This window comes from Lycorma delicatula, chromosome 13 (assembly GCF_047948215.1).
Source record: "Lycorma delicatula isolate Av1 chromosome 13, ASM4794821v1, whole genome shotgun sequence".
Lineage (NCBI taxonomy): Eukaryota > Metazoa > Arthropoda > Insecta > Hemiptera > Fulgoridae > Lycorma > Lycorma delicatula.
Genome location: NC_134467.1, coordinates 17,773,890 through 17,796,358, shown reverse-complemented (window position 1 = coordinate 17,796,358; position 22,469 = coordinate 17,773,890). Strand labels below are relative to the sequence as shown.

General features: G+C 29.2%; 1 protein-coding gene across 4 annotated transcripts in view; it reads left to right on the top strand.

Moving 5' to 3' along the window:
• HDAC4 (histone deacetylase 4) overlaps positions 1-22,469 on the top strand; it is a 425,916-nt gene that overhangs the window by 351,922 nt on the left and 51,525 nt on the right. For 3 of the 4 annotated variants that reach the window (XR_012758717.1, XM_075381376.1, XM_075381377.1), the window contains 4 exons: positions 7,304-7,423; positions 10,954-11,033; positions 14,598-14,722; positions 19,750-19,863. Coding sequence is in view for 3 of the 4 variants with exons in the window: in XM_075381376.1 (XP_075237491.1) it covers positions 7,304-7,423; positions 10,954-11,033; positions 14,598-14,722; positions 19,750-19,863 (439 nt within the window). In the remaining variant the exon portion in view is untranslated. The remainder of the gene's footprint in view (positions 1-7,303; positions 7,424-10,953; positions 11,034-14,597; positions 14,723-19,749; positions 19,864-22,469) is intronic. The other variant, XM_075381378.1, reaches the window with a different exon arrangement.

The following is a 22,469-nucleotide window of genomic DNA, read 5'->3' as shown; positions in this document are numbered from 1 at the left end:
CATTTATATTTGATTCACCCTTGTAATTCGGCATAGATATGTTGTTATTGTGGAGAAAACTTAATTTTGATTATTAAGACCTTCTACTAATATGATATGTTAAATAAAATATTTTAATAAAATTTAAAAAATGATAGGAATAGAAAATTGATATAAGAAAATAATAAAATATGGTTACAATCTTGAAAGGAATAAGAACAAAAATCATAATTGAACTGTTAAAGATAGAAACATTTTTATGTATACACTGTAATAATAAAATGAACAGTATGTTTTTAATAAAGTGCTTTTATTTTACTTATGTTAAATTATAATATTCGTAATTATTTATTAATAAAGTTTGGTTTGGTTTAAAAGTATAAGATTATAAGTATTTGAGGACTATGGTGTAAGAGAACTGGAAGGACACGATAAAAATAAAAGGATGGATGAGAAGAGGAAGTTGCTACATAGTAAACGTCTAGATTTATTGTTAAGGAGAAGGTTAGCCAAACGCTGTGCATGTTTTCTTTTGTTATTAGGATGATGAGGGAGGGAGAGGGCTGGATTGAAACTTGAGATGTGGATATAGAGAAAGTAAGATGGATGGATAAATTGAGGATTAAAGGAGTAATGAACAGGATTAAAGAAGAAAGAGAAGTTAACGTGAGAAATACATAGAAGAGGAAACCGGTTAGAATGTATGGTTATAGGAAGTAAAAAATTGAAAATTGCATCGGAAGGGTCAACAGAAGATCGAAGTTAATAGATGAGGTGGATTGACGAATAATATAAGTGGACAAAGGAGGAGAAGACCAGAGACAGAAATGGATGGAAACAGCAGTGGTGTAGGGGACCTGCTGCTAGGCAGAACACCAGATAATGATGTTATTGAAGAGTTTAAATTTTTTAATTATTATCTTACTGTGGACAAAATTATAGGAAACAGAGAAAGTTATGTAACTTTGTTTTAAACTTCTACAAAAGTGCTTTGAGATATACTGTAATATGTTTTGTTAGATAAAAATAATATTTAATAATAATAATAATTGTGATATAAATGTGGTAAATTTTCTTTTTAGCATGTGACTGTTTATTTATTAATAACTAAATTTCTACCTCATCGCGAAAAAATATAGAACCATTAATACAAATAGGTAGGAGTCAAAATACTATTAAATGCAATTGCTTCACCGAGAGTGAAACAAAAAAACAATGTTTAGTTCTGTAAACAGTCTACTGTTGCATAAAAGTAGTGTTGTTTTATATTTTTAGTGCTGTTGCTAAAACAATAATCCTCTGATGAAAAAGTTGTCAGTGCGAAATATATTGTCACAGAATAAATTAATTGCCTATATAGTTATCACATATTTTATTTCTTTTTGTGTTTTTCGAGTACACTTAATAATTGTTGCTGAGCTTTTAATCATTATCGCTGTTGTTTAATCCCATTACATTTAATAATTGTTGATTTATAGTTCAGAATTTGTTTTATTTTTACTTTCCGGAAAATGTTGATGGACCATAATTGCTTTCAACTGTAGAATTTCTTGAAATATTTTTACAGTTATAATATATTAATAGATGATAATAATTGTTTATCAGGGTTTAAAATTAAACTGGGGTGATGTTCAAAAATAAACAGATTGACCTTATAGTAAATATTGCGTATATGTTAGTCTAATTATAGATTATATATAGTCAAAGTATGTGTACAGTACATTACGGCAACACTCTTCTTGTTTCATTACAATGGTCATGCCCCATGACGTTTAATAGTAAACGTTTATTTAATGTTTTCATCTTCAGTTATGACTAGTTTGATGCGTTTTTCATTTCTTTCCATTGTTTGCTATCTTTTAACCTCAACTTATTACATTGTAAATCCTTAATTGCTGTTTTATGTATATTAATTTTTGTTTTCCGTACTTTCTTATACCACCAAATTCATCATTATGGACGCTTTTATATGTGGCCCACCATATTTTTACATTTTTACAAGTTTCTACTGCAAATTTCTCTCCTCTCATATTTGTTCTGTCTTCATTTCATTTTTTATTGAATCGTCTAATTTGCAACATTGTTGTATATCAGATATTAAAAACCTGTATTGTTAAAACGAGTATGTTCTATATAATTGAAAATAGATTTCCGATTCATAAATTTTATATTTGATAGCAAAAGTTTGTTTTCTTAACAAGCCTATCTTATGCAAGCTGCTTTTGATTCTTTTTTTTTACATTGTTAATCCATCATATTTTTTTTACCTAAATTATAACAGTTTATGACTTCTGATATTCTTTTATTTTAATATTTAACTCTCTATTTTTATCCAGTTTTTTCTCAGATATTATTATATTGTTTTACTTTTGTTTACTTTCTAACTGAAATTTTACCCCAATAATGAATCCATGTTGTTCATTATCAGGTTCTTTTAATAATTTTTCCCCTGGATTGTTACTCCATCCACAATAAATATATATATATATGTGTGTGTGTATGCTTTTTCTTTTAAATTAAAAAATAAAAAGGGATGGTCTATATCAGGGGTCTTCAGTTTAATGAACACTTAAATGTTTTTGTTGTTTTTAATCAGGATATACTACTGTCATAAGCCAAAAAAACCTATCATGTTACACACTAGTTTTTAGTTGTAGAAAATTTTCTAAGTTTTTTTTTTATTGTAAGTGTATTTAAATCCTTTCTTGAATAATAATTTATTAATTTCAATATAAATAGAAGAAATTGTTTAGATTTCTTTTTTGTTACTCTCAATTAAATTATACAGAGCGATTCTAAATTGTACATCAGTCTCTCAGGAAATAATTCTGTAGCAAAAAATATAAAAAAGTTCATATAAACATAGGTTAGAAAGTGGTTTGTTTGCAAGTTTTGGCTCGTGAAACATTTAGCTCTGCTTTTTTCTCCTTCTGTGAAATTAAACCGTCCTAAAATTTTTGGGGTATAAATTGAGGGGAAATTTAGTGTTTCCTTATTGGTTTTTGATCTAGAAATGAAATAAAAGTGGTCCCAGACCTCTGTCTCAGGTTTTAAAAAATAAAACCTAAAGGGTAAAATATGAAAACGTTTTGTCAGAAAATACACTTTTTTATGTTTGAAATAAAACAACTTTTTAATTTACCAATTAACAAATAAAAAGTTCTAGTTAACTTTGTAGAGAATTTAATTCTGGGAAAATTGATGTAAATAACATATAATAAAATTAAAAAAGAAATTTGAGAAGTTCAACTTCATTGTGATTAGAAATAAAACACACAAACTGGATCAGAAAAGTGATACAATCTTAAACTGAAGAATTTACCTACAAATGCTAAAAATTAAGAAAATAAATTTGAAAGACATTCTTCTAAAATATATTAAATTTTTTTATTTTTTCATAGGTTGGCAATAACACCTTATAAACAATTAAGTTTAGTATCTATCATTTGAATATTCTTTGGACCTGTGTTTGTATTGTTATTCAGTCAGTCATTCACAATGGGTTATATTACAATTTTTTTTTCATTTGGTGAGTTGGCAGACATTTTGTTAATTTATGGTAGAGTAAATAAAAATGGATTTGCTGCAGTGCATGAATACTGTGAAAATTATCCAGATCGAAGAGTACCAAATCATAAAACATTTGAGGCTTTGGAGAGGTGAGTTCAACAAACAACGATTCGATGCTGGTCATATACATTTTCTGAGAAATGCCAACACTGAAGAAGCAATATTAAAAACGATACATGTGTCTCGCACCTCAATCACCAGTAGGTTATCACATCGCTTTCATGTTTCTCTGTCAAGTGCGTGGCGAACGTTACGGGAGCAGCAATTATACCCAAACTCTACAACATATGTACAAGTTGTACAAGTGTTTTTTTACTGCCACCTGATTTTGATAAACAGATGGAATTCTGTCGATGTTTAAGTAGAAAATTTGAACACATCCCAATTTCCTAAGTAATATTCTAATTACTTGTGAATCCGGTTTTACAAGGAATGGCATTGTATTTAAACACCCACACTTGGGCAGAAGAAAATCCCCATAAGACTGCTATACATCATTTCCAACACACTTTTTCATTTAATGTGGAATGAGGTCTTCTTAGTGATAATCTCATAGGCCCTTTCTTCTTACCACCAAGGCTCAATGGAGAGTGGTAATTGCTTTTTTTGCAAAAAAAATCTCATGGAACTCTTTGAAGATATTCCATTTGCAGATGTGGTTTTTCATTGATGGTGCACTGCTCACTACTTTCGTGATTTGATGAATCATTTAAATCGCACATTTAGTAAGCAATGGATTGGTCAAAACAGACTGGTAAAATGGCCACCTCAATCCCTCGTACCTACACCAGAAAACTTTTTCCTTTAGGGTTGAATGAAGTTGTTAAGTCTATTTTGCTGATATTGGCACAGAAGAAGACTTGAGACATCATGTAATAGAAGCTGGAACTACTGTTAGGAATAATAATGATGCTGTTAGGTGTGTCTGGCCAGATGGATTTCCTGAGCTGAACTATGCATTGAACAGAATGACGGCCACACTGAGCAACTGCTTTGAAGAAATGTTTGCAGTTTTATCAAGTAACCGTTTTGAATTTAATCATTTTCAGGAAAAAAACTAAAAAGTATGTGAATTTTATTTATTTTTTTAAAATCTACTTTTTATTCGTTTTTTCTATTACTGATAAGTTTTCTATATCCTTTCGTTTATGTTGTGTTGTTCAATCATAGATGAAAATTCTTTGGTTTAAAATCATGTCATTTTTCAGATCCATTTTGTGTGTTTTGTTTTTAATTAAAGTTGAACTTCTCAGTTTTGTATTTAATTTTAATAGACATTGTTTACATAAATTTTCTCAGAATTAAGTTTTCTACAAGTTAACTAAAAGTTTTTGTTTAGCGGTAAATTAACAAACAGTTCAAAACCTACAAAAGTGTATTTTTTGACAAAATATTTTTGTGTTTTTACCACATTTTTCTTAAAACTTAAAGGAGATAGAAGTTTGGGACCAATTTTATTCAGTTTCGTAGATCAAAAACGAACTATAAGGGAGTACCAAATTTTTCTTTGATTTCTACCTCAAGAATTTTAGTACAGTTTAATTTTATAGAGGGAGTAGAAAGCAGGGCTAGATGTTTCACAAGCCAAAACTTGCTAACAAACCGTTTTCTGACCTATGTTTATATGAACTTATTTTTCTTATTTTTGGCTATAGAATCGCCTCCTGAAAGATTGTCGTACAATTTGTAATTAACCTTTATGTGGTAGTATTACCACCTTTCGCTTGGAAGGTTCTAGGTACAAATCCCGGTTAGTTTCTTGGCATTTTTCACATTCTACAAAATTTATATTTTATAAAAAAAAAATTTAGGTAATTGTAATTGGGGTAGGCATATTGTTACCAGAGAGAAAATATATAAATAAATATGTGATTCTTGTTTATTTATTTTTTAAACAATTTATTTTTTTGTTTTTACAAAATTAGATAGTTGTTTTAATAAAACTCTACTACAATATTCTTTGTATTCAGTTGATAACCTTCGTGATTCTTCATCTGTGAAAAAACAAAAAATCAATCTTTTTATTATTTTTTTTTGAGGTAGCGCTTACATAACCATATCCTTGGTATAATCTGTGTAAGTATATAATTATATAATCAAAAAATAAAATATTTATTTGGGATCTGGCAGGTTGGTTTTTTTGTATGGTACTGTCTGGAGAGATTACTGTATCAGAAATTGTACAGAAAGTCAAACGGCCATTGCGCTTTTGGTGTACCTTGGCATGTTACCTAATAATCTCAAAAAAATAAACCAAGAATATTTAAAGAGTAGTTGAATAAATTTATCGTTTTTCATTTTATTCATGTAATTGAAGAATTGTACAATTTTCCAAAAAGTTTATATAAAAAATAAAGATTGTTTATTTTACCAATAATTTATATAAAATTAGGTCATAATTTTTCTTCAGTAGTATTAAAAATAGATTATTTATCAATAAATTGTTGCCCTTTTTTTAACTTGATCTTCTGATATTTGGTTTGTTAATGATGAAACATATTTTCTGGATTTTATGAAATTTTGCATTAAGGTAGGTTAGGTTCGTTGCTGTTAGGCAAAAAAATATTAACCCACCAGGTTGGTCATCTACTGGTAAACACGTCTTTCCAAATCAACCGATTTGGAAGTCGAGAGTTCTAGCGTTCAAGTGTTAGTAAAGTCAGTTATTTTTACATGGATTTGAATACTTGATCGTGGATAACGGTATATCTCAGGAATGGTCGAACTGAGACTGTACAAGACTACACTTCATTTACATTCATACATATCATCCTCTGAAGTAATACCTAAACGGTAATTCTCAGAGGCTTAAACAGGAAAAAGAAAAAGGCAGAAAAACATAATAATTTTTCTATTTTAAAATGTTCACTGCTTACTTTCCTTCATTTTATTATGTGAACTTCTACTAGTATTATTTTTAATATGTCTTTTTGGTTATATATGTTAGAAATTAGACTTTTTTTGTAATGTTAGTCTGTAATAGCATTCTCCTAATATTATACAGCAATAATGCCTTTCTCAGTATGTTATGTTAATTTTCAAACAATAAACTTACTTTTTTTATTATTTTCCACTCAAAGATTTAATTTACAAAACAAATTTTTAAGAAATATAAAAAAAACTTGATGGAGATATCTTTAATTAACTCCATGATGACAGCTATTAATCATTCATGTCCAGATTCCCTAAAAAAGTATTTTCAATGTTGTTTATACAGTAAAATTATTTTTGGCACTGGCCAAAATTATGATCTACAATTCTGTTTTTTAATTCAATTTTGTTATAAAGTTTATTTATTTAATTCAATACAAAATGATCGAGTTTGTCTACTGTTCAAGGACTACAGAGTATTTTTTAAAAATTAATCAATTATTTAAAGAAAGTAATCTTCATAAATATATAAAATTTTTCATGACCCATGACAGTTGTGAAATATCACTTAAAAAACTAAATATATAAATTAACATTTGGTTCTGTTTTAAATCTTACTAATGTCGATTTCTTAGAAAAGTCATATATACTAAAAATAAACCTTTCACTAGTAGAAATTGAAGCAATTATAATGAACTGCACTTATAATCTCTACTAGTCAGCAAATATAAGTAATTTAATCCACGAGTTGATAGATCAACTTTCATTTATAAAATAATCATTTTGTTTGATTATTGATGATATTAATTTGGAATTTTTTTTCCAAAAAAACAAAATTTTTATAATTGTTTGCGATTAATTAATTTATTTTCATATGTTTCAGGAATTATGGGAGCAGCAAAAGGAACAAGCTCGTGAAAAGGAACGACTTGAATCTTTAAAGAAGAAAGAAAAACATGAACAGAGTGCTGTTGCATCATCTGAAGTTAAACAAAAATTACAAGTAAGCGGTTTTTTGTTGTCATACTTTTTTTTTTACAGTTTATTTTTCAGTCATATTTTGTTAATAATATATATTACCTGTTTTGGCCCACCCCATAACTATGGATCATGTAGACTGATATTTGGAAAATGATATATGTTTACTTGTCCCTTTATTTATTTTTATAATGTACAATCTCTGCTAAAAAAGGTTGTCACTTATTTTCAAAAAATGAACGATACCTACTTTTATTAAACTATACAATAGAAGTGTTTTTGTATAGTTTAACATAATACTTTAAATTACAAGGAAGACCCTTATTATGCTTCTATTATCTTTTTTAATAAATTACTGAACTATTTTTAAAAAATCTTCCTACCAATTTATTTTAAATATAATTAAAAGATTTTCTTTTAAAGAAAATTCAAATTTTTTAAAAACCCCAAAATTTCTGAATCCTGCTCATTGTGTACATAAATGTGGGGTCAAATCATTTTCATTAACGCCTTTTGAATTATGAATTATTTTTTATGTATCTAATAGGTATCTTCATTAATTTGTATGTACTTTAATCACATCTGTTTTTTCCTTATTTTATAATTAATTGGTGTATTTTATGATGCTCCTTTGATTAAAGTTTTACCACGGTTTCCCTTGATCTATCCATCTAAATGTTACGATAGTTCCTTTTTTATCCATGGAGCAGTGAATCTATACATTTCTAATTATATATATATTTTTACAAGTGTTCAAAAAGCGAACCTTATTGGAAAATGAATAAGTTACAATAGTTGTTGAAAGTGACTTCCATTATGTGATTCACAAAATTGAATACGACATTACATGCTCTTAAACACATGTAATGTTTATTGAGGAATTACCCGCAACTCATCATTAATTTTCGCTTGCAATTCGGGAATGGTGTGAGGATGAGTTTTGTAAGCAGCATCCTTAAGGTATCTCCACAAGAAAAAGTCAGGAAGGGGTAAATCAGGAGTCTGACTACAGTCAGCGACTGTCTACAACTCCTCAGTCCATGAAAACACCGATCTGAAAAAGTCATAGTGTTGTTGACTGTATGATCCATAGCATTGTGCTGCTGAAACCACATGTACTGTAAGTTGGTTTGCAGGTATAATACAACAGGGTTATCATAAAAAAATGGTGCGGTTATGAACATGGTTTAAATTAAAACAGAATTACTTACAGTATATGTTTTTTATTTTTCAAATTTGTCGTCTCAAACATTTTTTATACATAATTAATAAATTTCAATTAGTGCGCCCTTAGTCGCTCGACAAATGTCCAAACGATACTCAACTTCTCTCCAAACATTAGTTAACATTTCTTCGTTAACGGTTGTCATTGCTTCATTAATCCTGTTTTTTAAGCGGTTTAGGTCGTGAATTTTTTGTGTATAAACAATGCTTTTGATGTACCCCATAAGAAAAATCCCAAGGTGTCAGGTCTGGACTCCTTGGAGGCCAAAGTACGGGTCCTTGCCGCCCTATCCATCGATCTCCAAATTTTTCATTCAAAGCGTTCGTGACCGATGCATTGAAGTGCAGGGGAGCACCATCTTGTTGGAAATGAAGTTGATGAATGTTTTCGAGTTCATCCGGCTGAGCAAAGCAATAATCTGTTAACATGTCAAGATACGCAACTCCACTAATTGTTTTTTCAGCAAAGAAGAAAGGCCTTATTAGACGAGATTTCATCACACAACACCAAACATTATTGTTTGTCAATAATTGCGTGTGGGTTTTCAGAGCCCCGTATTCGTGAATTGTGTATGTTAACACATCCATTCACATGGAATGTAGCTTTATCTGTAAAAATTATATCGTCTAAAAATGATTCATTTTCACTTATTCTGCCCGACATTTCAACGGTGAAATTGTAACGTTTTACACCATCATCGGGTTTCAATTCCTCCAGTATCTGGATTTTATAAGCGTGTAATTTCAGTTTTTTACGTAAAACTTTGTGAACTGTTGATTTTGGAATACCTAATTCGACGCTTCGACGGGGGATGGACTTCCCAGGACTTCTAATTGCCGATCGTCTAATTAGTTCAACCGTTTCGTCTGGTATACTCGGTCTGCAGGTTGAGTTCTGTTTCTTAACCGATCCGGTTTCTTCGAATCGTTTGAACCGACGTGTTATGTTATTTTTGTGTGGCGGATCTCTTCCGAATTCACGTCGAAACGCACGTTGAACTAAAATTACGGATTTTAATAAGGCTATCAATAAAACACATATTGCTTTGTCTTTATCCGAGAACATAGTAACTCACTCAACTCACCACAACAGCAATACAAGAACTGACGTTGTGGTTACAACTGCTGATAAACAAACTTTTATGTTGGTCTTACCCTAAACGTTGCCTGGATGTTAGGCTGGTAACCCTTTCAGCGATACCAATATAACATCTAGAAATTTCCCTACAATCTTCCTATGAATTACTAAAACCGCACCATTCTTTTATGATAACCCTGTATTTACAAATTGTTACTGCACTATCTGTACGTAGTGCTCACTGTTCATTGTGCCATGAAAGAATGTCATGAAGATTCGCCTATTATGTATTAGCACTTTCGGTTGACTACTTTTGACTACATCTGTCACATTCCCTGTCTCTTGGAACTTGTCGTACAGCTGCTTGATGAAGGACTTGTTTGTTGGTACATCCACACCATACTTTTCTGTGAAGGCATTCTGGGTCTGGGCGTAACTGGTACATGTAACGTATTAGGAGGACAATGAATATTCTCTGCTGCATTGTGTAACCCATTTTTCGTCAATTAAACGTGCAACAAAAGAAGGAAACATTCTTCTATAACGTTGGATCACATTTTAAACACTATTATCTTTAACAAATGATTTTTTCTTTATTAATTGTGATGATTTTTTAAGTGGTATCCACATTTAATCTTAATGATCTACTAAAATTTCTATAAATTTCTACCAAAATTCAATCATTTTTTGAAATTGTTATACCATTTGTTTATAATGTAATACCATATTAATGTCTTAAATGTTTTTTAAATTTTAAATATTATTTCAGTTTTTGTATTACCATACCTTTAACAAAATTTATTGTTTTTGTGTTCAACACGAGACATCATATTTTAAAATAAGTATTTGATATGATTATGGCCAAAACATTTGTGGCATGATTGTTACTGAAAAAATCTTTTTTTGGGAAGTTCAGCTTACATCACTGTACTAAACCTCAGAAGAAAAAAAAGATAATGTTATTAATACAATTACAGTTTGTTTTCTTCGTCTTTTAAGTTGTAGACTTTGGACAATTTTAGAATTTTAATTTTGAGAAGTTGACAGCAGATTTTTTAGTCAAAGTGGACAGATAAAATTCAGTATTAAGATAAGTTTATTTAATATGATTGAACATAAATTTCACAGCTGTAATTTATTAAAAAATGAAATTTCAGCATTAATATTGTTTTACAACTAAAGGATAAATAATTTTTAATAGAACTCCTGCACTGTTACAGTTTATATATTATCAGTATATTAATATTTTACAGGGATTTCTTTTAAATAAGAAACAACGTGAGGCAGCTGCTGCAGCTAATGGAACTGTCCCTCCACAGGGTTTCCGCAGCTGGTAAGTAGAATTCAGTTGCTTTTTATTCGTGTATCTTTTTTTTTTTATTTTACGTTTTATTCTATTCATGTTCTCTTTCTTTTATTTTACATTTTATTCTAATTTCCATTAACTTTTTTATTTTTTATAGCTTTTCTGTTATTGCAGAACAAAATTGTTTTCATTACCTTTTTCAGGGTCTACCAAAAACACTTTTCCTTTTTCTCACTTTCATACCACATGAATTACAGCAAGTCTAACCAGAATTTGTACTTAAATGAGAGGGATAGATACTATAAATTAGTTTTAGAAATCAGCTGTAACATTTTTTTATTTGTTTAGCGTAAAGTATCTCGTAATATCTAGTTTTACTTTTATATAACTTTTTTTGTAGGCAGCTGCATTCCTTGTTCAGTTAGTTAGTGTACGTGTTGCTTTTTAAACGTATAAGCTATAAAATTAATATTGTATCGTAGCTAGTTTAAATGTCATTTGTAAGTATATATATATTTATATACTAGCCGGTCGGGACTCTGCCCACTGGACTCCAGGGCCCAGATCAGCCGAGGAAAACCCTGGAGTTCACTCAGGGCTCCCTGAACACACAGGGTTTACCCCAGAGCTTTTAATGACTTTAAATTTGCAAATGTTATACAAGTAATTTATTATTTTCCCCTCTCTCCTTCCTGCCTTTTGTATGTTTATGTTGTATTGAAATTAGATTGCTATTTTTGATGAAGTAACATTTCCATGTGTATATTTTTAAATAACAATATACGTCAATTTTTTTTTATAACTATTTATCATTAATTAAAATAATACCACCTACTGTGTCTATATATAAAGGTAATAAAAAAAAAAGAATTTTGAAACAGTATAATATGATGTATAGTTGTTTGTGTGTATATGTTATTATGAATATATTTATAATTAGATTTGGTAGTAGGGTTACTGGTGTCAAAGTTGTTGTATATATTTGTATTCGTAATGTAAGAGAAGTTTTATAAATAAAACTGAATAATTTAAAACAGTTCTTCTATATTGTTTGTAGTTTTAACTTACACACATGCTATTGTTAAATCTATTTTTAATCCCTATTGTTTAATATATATATAAACACTACGGTTACATCTATTAATATTAAACACCCTTGTCATATGCGTGTGCGTATAACTCCGTACGTGTGCGTTTGTCATGCGCAGAGCACCTGACTTAATATTTTCACTTCTCTCTATTAATTTGTTTCTAATTATAGATCAATTATTAATCGTGTTTATTATTATTATTCTTAGAATTATATTGATATCATGCATTGTCATTAACAGATTTATCGCACAGCCTGATAACTATGATGAACTATTGTTTTTGAAATTATTATTAGTAATCAGGGAAGTATTTAATTTATTTTTTCAACTGTCATATAGATTTAATAAAGAGTGTATTATGTTATATAAAAGAAGTAGGATGTTTTATATCAATGAAAATTTCATTTAGACAGGAATAGATCTCCAGTCAGTCGAAGGTCTAACTGAACAATTTATTAGACTGTAGGTATGATTTCATTTGCCACACAATACTGTGAATGGTTGAGATGTTTTTTCTTTTGAATCAACTAAAACCATCTGCTTGTCTGTTTGGGTAAATGTGCTCTGTTCTCCTGAGATATTGGTACTTACTGCTGGGACAGGGCTTTGAGATTTCTTCCAGGTTGGTATTGTCTGTCTTATACTGCACTTTCAATGAAAGTTCGAGATATCATATATATATTAATGTAATATAATAATATATTTTTTATAGTCTAGTGGAAAATCCTAGGACCTGTAAAGCTAAGTGCATCTTTGGTATTATCTGGTTAGAATAGTTTCTTGTAAAATTCTCAGGTGTTTTATAACCAGTGGCTGTACTATATGCCTAATTAAAAAAGTATCCATTAACAAAAGTTAGACTTTCTAATACTTCTAAAATATGTGGACAGGAATAAGTCCCTAGAGAGTTCTTTAGTATCAGGATTCAATTATCCAATAATAACTACTATTCTGTTTTACAGTTTGGTAAGTGGTTTTTAAGTCTTTACCGTTCACAAAACAGCTAATTTTTCAGAGGTTCTGATTTCCAGTTCAAGTTTCTGCAGGGCATATTTATACAGTTCTTGGTCCACGTACCATCTCTTATTTGTTGGTCTCCATACTTCTGAACATCACATCTCCTCTTCAGTTTTATTGTTATCTTATTTCACAGTTTACTCTTTGGTGTTCAACTTTTCTTCCTTCTGTAACTGCAATTAAATTTTCTATTCCCATTCTTTTTAAATATTCAGTCTGTCACGGCTTTGTTCTTCTATTTCGCTCCAGCATATTGTCAGTTACCTATATTTTTTTTTTTGTTATATTGTGCTTTATTTATAGCCAGAAATTAATATTTTAGAAAAAGGTTGTGAGCCACAGTATAGTTAGTCAATTCCTAACAGAAGAAAATTAAAACAAAGTATGTTTTTTTTTAATATATGTTTTCTTTTTTTTGCTGTGATGGATTTTCATCAAGTAAAGGTTTTGTCCATTGATTATCTGTCTATTCCTGTTTAAGTTAGTAATTATACATATAGTGTCATTAATTGAACCTTAATTTCTTTATCTGAGATGTTTTTTTGATTGGCATAACAAATATAAGTTGTAAAAATATATAGTTTTTCCTACAAATTAGAAAGCTATATGAAAACAGTTTTGAGTTTCTAAATAAATGATCTCATTCATCTCCGGGAATTGTGTAATGTTTATTGTTAACCTTTTATCTAGAATCCTGTGCACGTTTCAATCAAGATATCATATAGATTGGTTCCCATTATTGTGGACCTCATTGAGGATGTAAGTTGCATATGTTACGGTTAATTTGATTAATCCAGTGGTTATGCAAAGTTGCTGGTTAATATATATAATCGCCTCCACAGTTGAAGAATAACCTATGTTATTTGTGTATTTAAGATGAGGTTAGTGAGTGTAGGTTATGTTTGGTTAGGTTATATTGATATACATACGATTTGTCATTAAATGGAATCAACATAATCTAACCAAACATAACCTACGCTTAATAACTTTAACTAATTAACAGTATTGATATCTAATTAATAAAATTCAATAATTACTGCTTATAGTTGAGTTATTTTAATACGTAAAATATATGTTAATATGGAGACTATGTAAAATGACCGGTATATTTATTAAATGGAGGAGATTATGTATAATCACCAGATAAATCAAATTTACCTTAATATATACTAAACCTTAATTAAGGAAAGAAAATTGAAGATAGTGTTATAAGAAAGTATAATTAATTTTGAAGATAGCATCAACAATTATGTATGACACCTAATAAACTACAATCTGTTCCTCCTGACTTTGTGGATATGTTTGTTAGAAAGTGTAGTAATATCTATTAGCTGTGGCCAACTTGGTCTTGTAGAAAGAAATCTGATCAACAAATTAATTTTTAAATATTTTTTTGTCTAGTGTTTTATCAATCAGTACTTGTAAACTTTATTTATATTATCTTTAAAATCTTCCCTTATAAGTTTTATTTATTTCTTTTTAGGACTGTGCTGCAGAATGCCTCATCAGAACACGGACAACAGGCTGGCTCTGCTGTAAATGTTGCACCTTATCATTTAAATCCAATATTAGGAAAATTTGATGAAGACTTTCCTCTGAGGAAAACTGGTAATTATGTTTATTTTAAGTATATATATATATAAAATTTTTTCCCTTTTAATTATTTTAATTTTAATTAATCATTTTTGAGTGTTTTTTTTTTAAAACTAATCAATTTGGTTTTTAAAATGTAGTTAATTTTAATATTGGTATTCTCTTCTTTGTTTTCTATTTTTAGTTTGTTTTTTAAATTTTAAATTAACCATAAATTTTTGTTAAATATTTTAACTTTTTTCATCATTCTTGACAAAAAGAAGTTCTTTGTTTAAACAGGTTTTTTTAAACGTAATTGTATTTACGTATAATTTATAATTTTTTTTTATCGTTAAATATGAGAATTGAAAACTTTTTTAGATGCGTATGCTTAAACTATGCCGTAGTGTTAAGAATTTAAAGTAATTACACACAATTTGGAGTAAATCTCAACAAAAAAATAAACATTAGATTTACATGTAACTATTATTACATGCTATGCTTGAATTATTGTTGTTATATTAATGTGGAAGCTTTCACAAAAACTTGGTAAATTTTTTTTTAATGAATTTATTCGCTCCATTCTATATTATTAATTAAGTGTTAACCACTTGATTTTTTTGTTTTTTCTTTCTGAAATTTACTGTGATAAATAGCTGGATAAAATTTATCAAGACTTGTTAAAAAACAGCCACTTTTTAATAATTGTTTCCATTCAGGTCAACGTGCTACTTTATTTGTATAAAATCATTTTACGAAATATTATTTTCATTATAAATAAATAATAATCTTTTTAATTTCCATTTAAATTTGAAAATTTTATTTTACATCCTTTCTCTATTATTATCAAATCATTTCGTATAGATTTAACTTAAATATTTTTTTTTTTAGTATCTTAAAATTTCTATTTTAAAAAAATAATAAATAAATTATATAAAATGTTAATTTGTTTATATGAAGTACTTTCTACACGCATTATACTTTTAAAATAAGTATCTTTGTATTTTCTTCTAAAAAAGGTAGTTTTGTTTGTGTGTGAATTAACCATGTATAAAATTATATTGTAGTATTGTTTTTTTTTTTTTTATATATAAATATTTACTGTTTATATTTTTTATAAATGGTGTTTGTCAAGTATGTAATATTATTTAATTTTATTAAATGTTGTTAAAAATCAACTGTGGTGTTACTTCTCAGGTAGATAGATGTATGTAACATTGTGATCACATTGATAGAATTCCAATTAATGAAAATGATAGAATTCAGTTACCTTTAAAGCCAAATTTTCTGATATTTTATTATTATACGATAGATGAAATATGGTCGAATTGATTTTGTTTTGAAATGATTTAATTAAACATTAAGCTTTGTCAATATAATTAAATATTTATTTTTATGCTTATAAGCATTCCTATTTAAACAACTATCTTTAAACCGCTTCCACCACATGTATGTTATAGTACAAGATGTGGTGTCATCACTGAATGGTTGTGGTATTGTAGAATAAGTTTCAACGAAATATTCTCAAGTCGAACATAAAATTTTATTGCGTTTCTCTTTTCCATGTTCTGAGCTCGCACAAGGTCACATGAATACAACGTTCACGATCGAATATAACTCGAGACTGGAGTGACGAAATGTGATGAAATATTGTACACACACTCGTCAGACATCGTACTATGTAGTTCCTTGGTTGTCCGAGAGATGATGCTACTTGTATCGACTAGAAAAATTTAATTCGGGAAATTTTCAGACATACTGTATAGGGAAGGTTTTTGTGTGAAAACTTCGATTTTAAAGGAAGACGCAGGGATTGTGCTTTTGTGAATCGGTTAATTTGATAGTTGAGGAATTTAAGATGTTATGGTAGGTTGTCGTGGTCGGAAGAAGCCGTATGAAGACAATAATAGGTTATGTAAAATATACTGATGGAAATGTCTATTGAGGCATTTGCATTGGTGGCATCCTGACAGAGATCACACTGATGTGTTGTGTTAACAAGTTTAGAGGGTCTATAAGATGACCTCCGTAAAGCCCATCTGGGCTAGGAGTGGAGGAAATGGTTTGGTGACCACAATCATTGCAAGACAGGTGTCTTCTCCTACAGGGGTCAGGATGGCAATACATATTTTGGACAAAATTAAAAGAGAAGAGGGATAGTTTATGGCATTTTTTTATTTTTGACTGTAGAAAATTGAGTTTGTGGTATGATAAAAGATTTATTTTATTATTTAAATTATTAAAGTTGTAAGTTGACGAGATTTTGGTGGAATATTCAACATTCTTTCAAAATTCATTGATTAGAACAGTTTAAATTTGCCTGTATATATATATATATATATATATATATATAAAACCCAGCTTTTGCCTAATTTTTGACTTCATCAGACAAGGGATATCCTGTATTATTATTAGTATTTTTTTTTCTTTTATAAAATGGTACATATGTATTAACACCACCGCAGCTACTGCTTTATTTAAAAACAAAGTAGTCAATTGGATTTCGGTGGAAAATGGGCCGATATAGAGTTTAACATAGGATTCAAAATAGTCTCTTTATTAATTTTAATAAATGGTTATTTATATTTATTTATTTTATTAACCAAACTTAACCTACGCTCGCTTCGCTCGCTAACATTGACTAATTAACAGGAGTTTTTTGATTATTTAAATAATAAATAATTGCAATAATTACTGAATTTATTAAATAAATATTCAAAACGTTACGGTGTTAATTAATCAAGATTAGCAAGCGTAATTTAAGTTTGGTTAAATTATATTTATAAAATTAATAAAGAGACTGTTCATTTTCCACCAAAATCCGATTGACCACTTTGTTTTTATTTTAAATAAAGCTGTAGCTGCGGTGGCATTAATATGTAAGTACCTATAAAACTATAATTTTTTTTTATTAATATTGCACCGTCAGGTTATCAGCTTATTGAAATAAATAATTACCTCCTAAAATGCACCTTTTTTAAGCTTTAAAAAAACAAGGGGGTTGAATGGAACCTGTACTTAAAATATTATTTTTTTTAATTTTGATTTTCAAGATTAATTTATCTTCTGTCTGTTTTTCCAATCTATGCTTTGGCTACTTAATATTAGTTTAACCTATTTGATACAATTAAATTTTTTTCGATTAATATTTTTATCTTATCAAAATGTAATACGAGGCATATTTATAAAGTAAGTACCGTTTTGAAATTAAAAAAAAAAAAAACAAGTTCACTATTAACAATTTTATTTTTACGTGAAAGCCTGTACTTTAATCTACTTTTCTACATAATTAGTGCCACCAAATTAAGGCACTTGAATCGTGCAACCAGCTTTTGAACACCATCATCATAGAACCCTGCCGCCTGACTTAATAACCACTGTAACACGGTCGCTTTGATACCGTCATCATTGATAATTTAAGCATTCGGTCACAATTTCATAGACCAACACTTCTTGAAACTTGAGGAAACTCTTAGATAGCGAAAAAGTCATAAAGCGTCTGTTTTCTCTCACTTTTTTGTCAACTTTTTGCAGCAAATCTTCAGTAATGACAGAAGGTCATCCATTCCGTTCCTCATAGATATGAATTATGTATTATTATTATATAATTCATGTTCATAGACCTTTCTGGCAGTCATCTTTAAAAGCTCTAACCCATTTTCGTACCATTCCATTTCTCTTAATTTTTTCTCCATTAACTTCACTGATTTGATGATGAATTTCAGCCGCTTTCACACCTTAAGAATTAAGAAAATGAATCATGCCACTTATTTCACACATCGGCAAGATTCTCAATCAGCAGAAGCATTTTAAATACTCACAAACAAATGTAAACACAGTCGAATATTTTCATAATGGCGTCTGTGGCTTGCCAACCGATGCGGCTACACAGTGCGCATGTGTGGAATTCCGACCACAGCATAGCAGCGGCAGAATTTCAAAACGATACTTACTTTAAAAACATGTCTCGTATTATCAGTAACACCATTAATAAATCTATTTAGAAAGTATTTTTATTATTTTTTTTTTAATTAGTAAAGTAAATAAGCGTATAAGAGAGAATATTAAATAATGTTATTACTTGGAAATGGAATAAATTTTTTACCTGTAAATACTCGATGTAATTAGGAAAAAATACTAGGAAAGATTTGGCGAAAAGCTTTTATTTTTTTTTACTCCCTTGTACTAAGAAAAAGGAAGTATTGTGATCATGAAAAATTTCGGTTTTCAGATTTCAGTGGAAATATTCATTTTGACCATTCCTGAATCCATTTTGACTAGTTTTGGTATGATGTCTATATGTATATACATATGTATCTTGCAATTTGCTGTAGGATGTTGAAATTTTGGATTTAGGACTGCTGTAACATCCAGTTGTATACTTCCCCTTTTGATTGCAATTGACTGAACCAAAAGTGTCCAAAAAAGGCCAAAATCTAAATTTTTTAGATTTTTTCTTAACTAGTAATAAGTTCTCATTGAAAGCTTTTTAACGGTATATCATGAGTGGTATTTATTTTCATTGGTTTCAGAGTTATAGCCAAATAAAATTTTAATAAATGAAATATTTGGATCTTAGGGGAAGGCACATCGGTTCTAATCGACTTCATCTCCTTTTTTTTTTTTTAATTTAAATATATTAATTTATTAATAATTATTTTAATAGGCATACAAGGAAGTCATGTATTGTCCATATCAGATTTTTTTATTTTATATATTAAGTAATTATATGCAATTTATTTATAAATAATCCCCACTGATTTTATAAAATATGATTATTAATAGATAAAAATAGTTAATTGCTAAAAATGTGTAACAATGACAAACACTATTTATAAATTTGTATATAAATAATTTTGATAAATATTGCTTTTGTCATAACAATAAAAGAAATAATATTTGTTAATTAAATGTGGGTGTATGTATGATTGCATGTCATACATGGATAAATGTGTGAATGCATGCGTATTTCAAAGAAGAAAAACATGTGCGCATGATTGTTTCATATGCATGTAGTTTTGTGCGCGTGCGCAATGTGTTTATAATAATAATGATTGACACAGCTTCGGAGCCAAATCTGTTGAAAGTGCGATTGAAACAGAGGGTTATCGAACGTCGTTCCAGTCCTATCGCAAGAAGAAGAGATCGTCATTTGAAGAGGAAGTCACAGTTAGCGAGTATGTTATCATTATTATAATGTTTTTATTAATTAAAAGCATGGTGTGTTTTATTTTATAGCTTTTATTTTAATTAAATATATATATATTTTTTTCTAATTAACTGCATGATGTTTTTTGTGTGAAATAATAAAATTTATAGGTTCTTTTTTCTTAGAGTGCTATTTTATTTTGTTTAAAAAAAATATATAAAAATTACTAGATAAAGTTTTTTTTTATTGATATCAAAAGCTATATGGAATTTTAGTTTTATAGATCTTAGTAATTGAAAATAAAATTCCTGTTTATGATATAATTTTAATACCATTCAGTTATGACGAAAAAACAAATATTTATTTTGATTAATAAAAATGTTACTACGAAAAGGAAATATAAGGGTTAACTCTAAAGTTAACAATTTACCTTTTGGAAGTTGGTCCACTTGAAGGACTTAAGGTTGATTGACCTGTTTTTTTTAAATGTTTTGCTATAGTCTAACATTCTCAGTGCTTTATTATATATGAATTATAACTTTTTTAAATTAATATGAGAATTGACAATGTTTCTGAGATTCGGTTAGTATTTTTTTTTTAAGACTTTAAAAACAGTATACAGTATTAGAGTGATGTTTGAAAGAAATATACAGTTGTCATGTGAAATGCTGTAAAACAGTCGAGTGAATGCACAATACTTATTCTTTTGATCATAAGTATTGGAGAACATCAGTAATAAAAAAAATTTAAATAAAATCATGTCACCATCTTGGATTTGGTATTGCTTTTATTTGATGTTTTTAGAATATTTTTTTTATATAATTGTTCATAAAGATTTCAAATAAAAGAATTTTATGTATTTTATAAATGTATTAAAAAAAAGTTTTATTTTACGAAGAACAAAGATCGTTTTTTTGTTTTTTTTTAATGGTTGCCATTTTGAAAGCGATTGTCATAAATGACAAGTAGAATTTGGTTTTTAAATGTATTTAAGAATTAATTTTTTTATATTCTCTTAAAAAGTTATATATTTAAAAAAAGTTATATCTCTTAAAAAGTTATTAAAAAAAATAAAAATAAAAAAAAAAGGAAAATAACATCGTACTTTGTATACATAATTTAAGATAATTTATGATCAGTTTGTATTATACAGGTGATTCAAAGAAACAGGAAATTTTGAAAGTTGTGTTGGTAGCCGTGGGCGATTGGTACCACTTGATAAGTGGTGCCAGCCTCTCTAACCTAACCTGCCATTTAGTTGTCATGGATCCTTGGAGCGGTGCGCAACGTGCATTTGCTATCAAAGCGTTTTACAAAAACAATGACAGTGTGGAGGGAGCGCGTAGAGAATTTCGCCGTCATTTTAATCTGTGACGGCACGATCGTATTCCATCAGCACGTGCAATTAAAACACGGATATCTAATTTTGAGGAAACCGGATCGGCAACGAAAAAGAAACCTCCAGGCCGTGAGCGAATCGTCCGTACACCACAGAATGTTCAAGCTTTACAAGATGCAGTCACACGAAGTCCACATCGGTCAATACGTCGTCTCTCAGCATCTTTACAATCGCATAGATCAAGCGTTCGAAGAATGTTAGTGAAGGACTTGCAATTCCATCCGTACAAGTTGCAGATCGTCCAGGAACTGAAACCGAACGATGCAGTTGTGCGAGCACAATTCTGTAATTTAATGCTTCAGAAGATAAACGATAACGAGGAGTTTGTTCACGAACTGTAGATGTCAAACGAAGCGCATTTCCACCTCAGTGGATTTGTTAACGAGCAAAATTTCAGATACCGGGCACAAGAAAATCCTACGCAGCTACACCAGCATCCGTTGCACAGCCAGAAAGTGACCGTGTGGTGGTGCTATGTCATCTTACGGTGTTATAGGCCTTTATTTTTTTGAGGATGACAACGGTCTTTCGATTACAGTGATGTCGGCTCGTTACGTAGCTGTGCTTGAAACCTTTGTTGTGGAACAACAAAAGAGATTTCCACCGATTCTTAACACAGCCTGGTTTCAACAAGACGGAGCAACGTCACATACTGCATGAATATCGAAGGCAGCTGTACGCCGATTGTTTGGACAACGTGTCATTTCACGAAACGGTGACATTAGATGGCCTCCCAGATCGCCTGATCTCTCAGCTTGCGATTACCTTTTGCGGGGTCACCTTAAAAGCAAAGTTTTCCACAGTAGACCTGCTACAATAGAATAACTGAAGCCAAATATCCGAGAAGCAATTGCGGGAATTCCAGTCGAGATGTTATGTCAAACCGTGAACAATTTAACGAAGAGACTTCGTGAGTGTTTATGTAGAAGAGGAGGTCACCTGCAAGATGTCATCTTTAAAAAATAAACTAAAATGTATGTATCCTAAAATGGCAACATTTGTATAATTACATGAAATAAAATTCATTTTCTAAAAACAATTTTTCATTAACGTTATTTAATTTTTAAAATTTCCCGTTTCTATGAATCATCTTGTATAAAGCATTAAAATAAATTAAATTTTTAATAAAGAAAATGCGATGAAAGCCTGACAGATTAATTCATTTGAATAAATATTCATTTGTAATCAATTAAAAAAAAAAAAAAAATTCATTGTGTAATAATTATGAGATAATG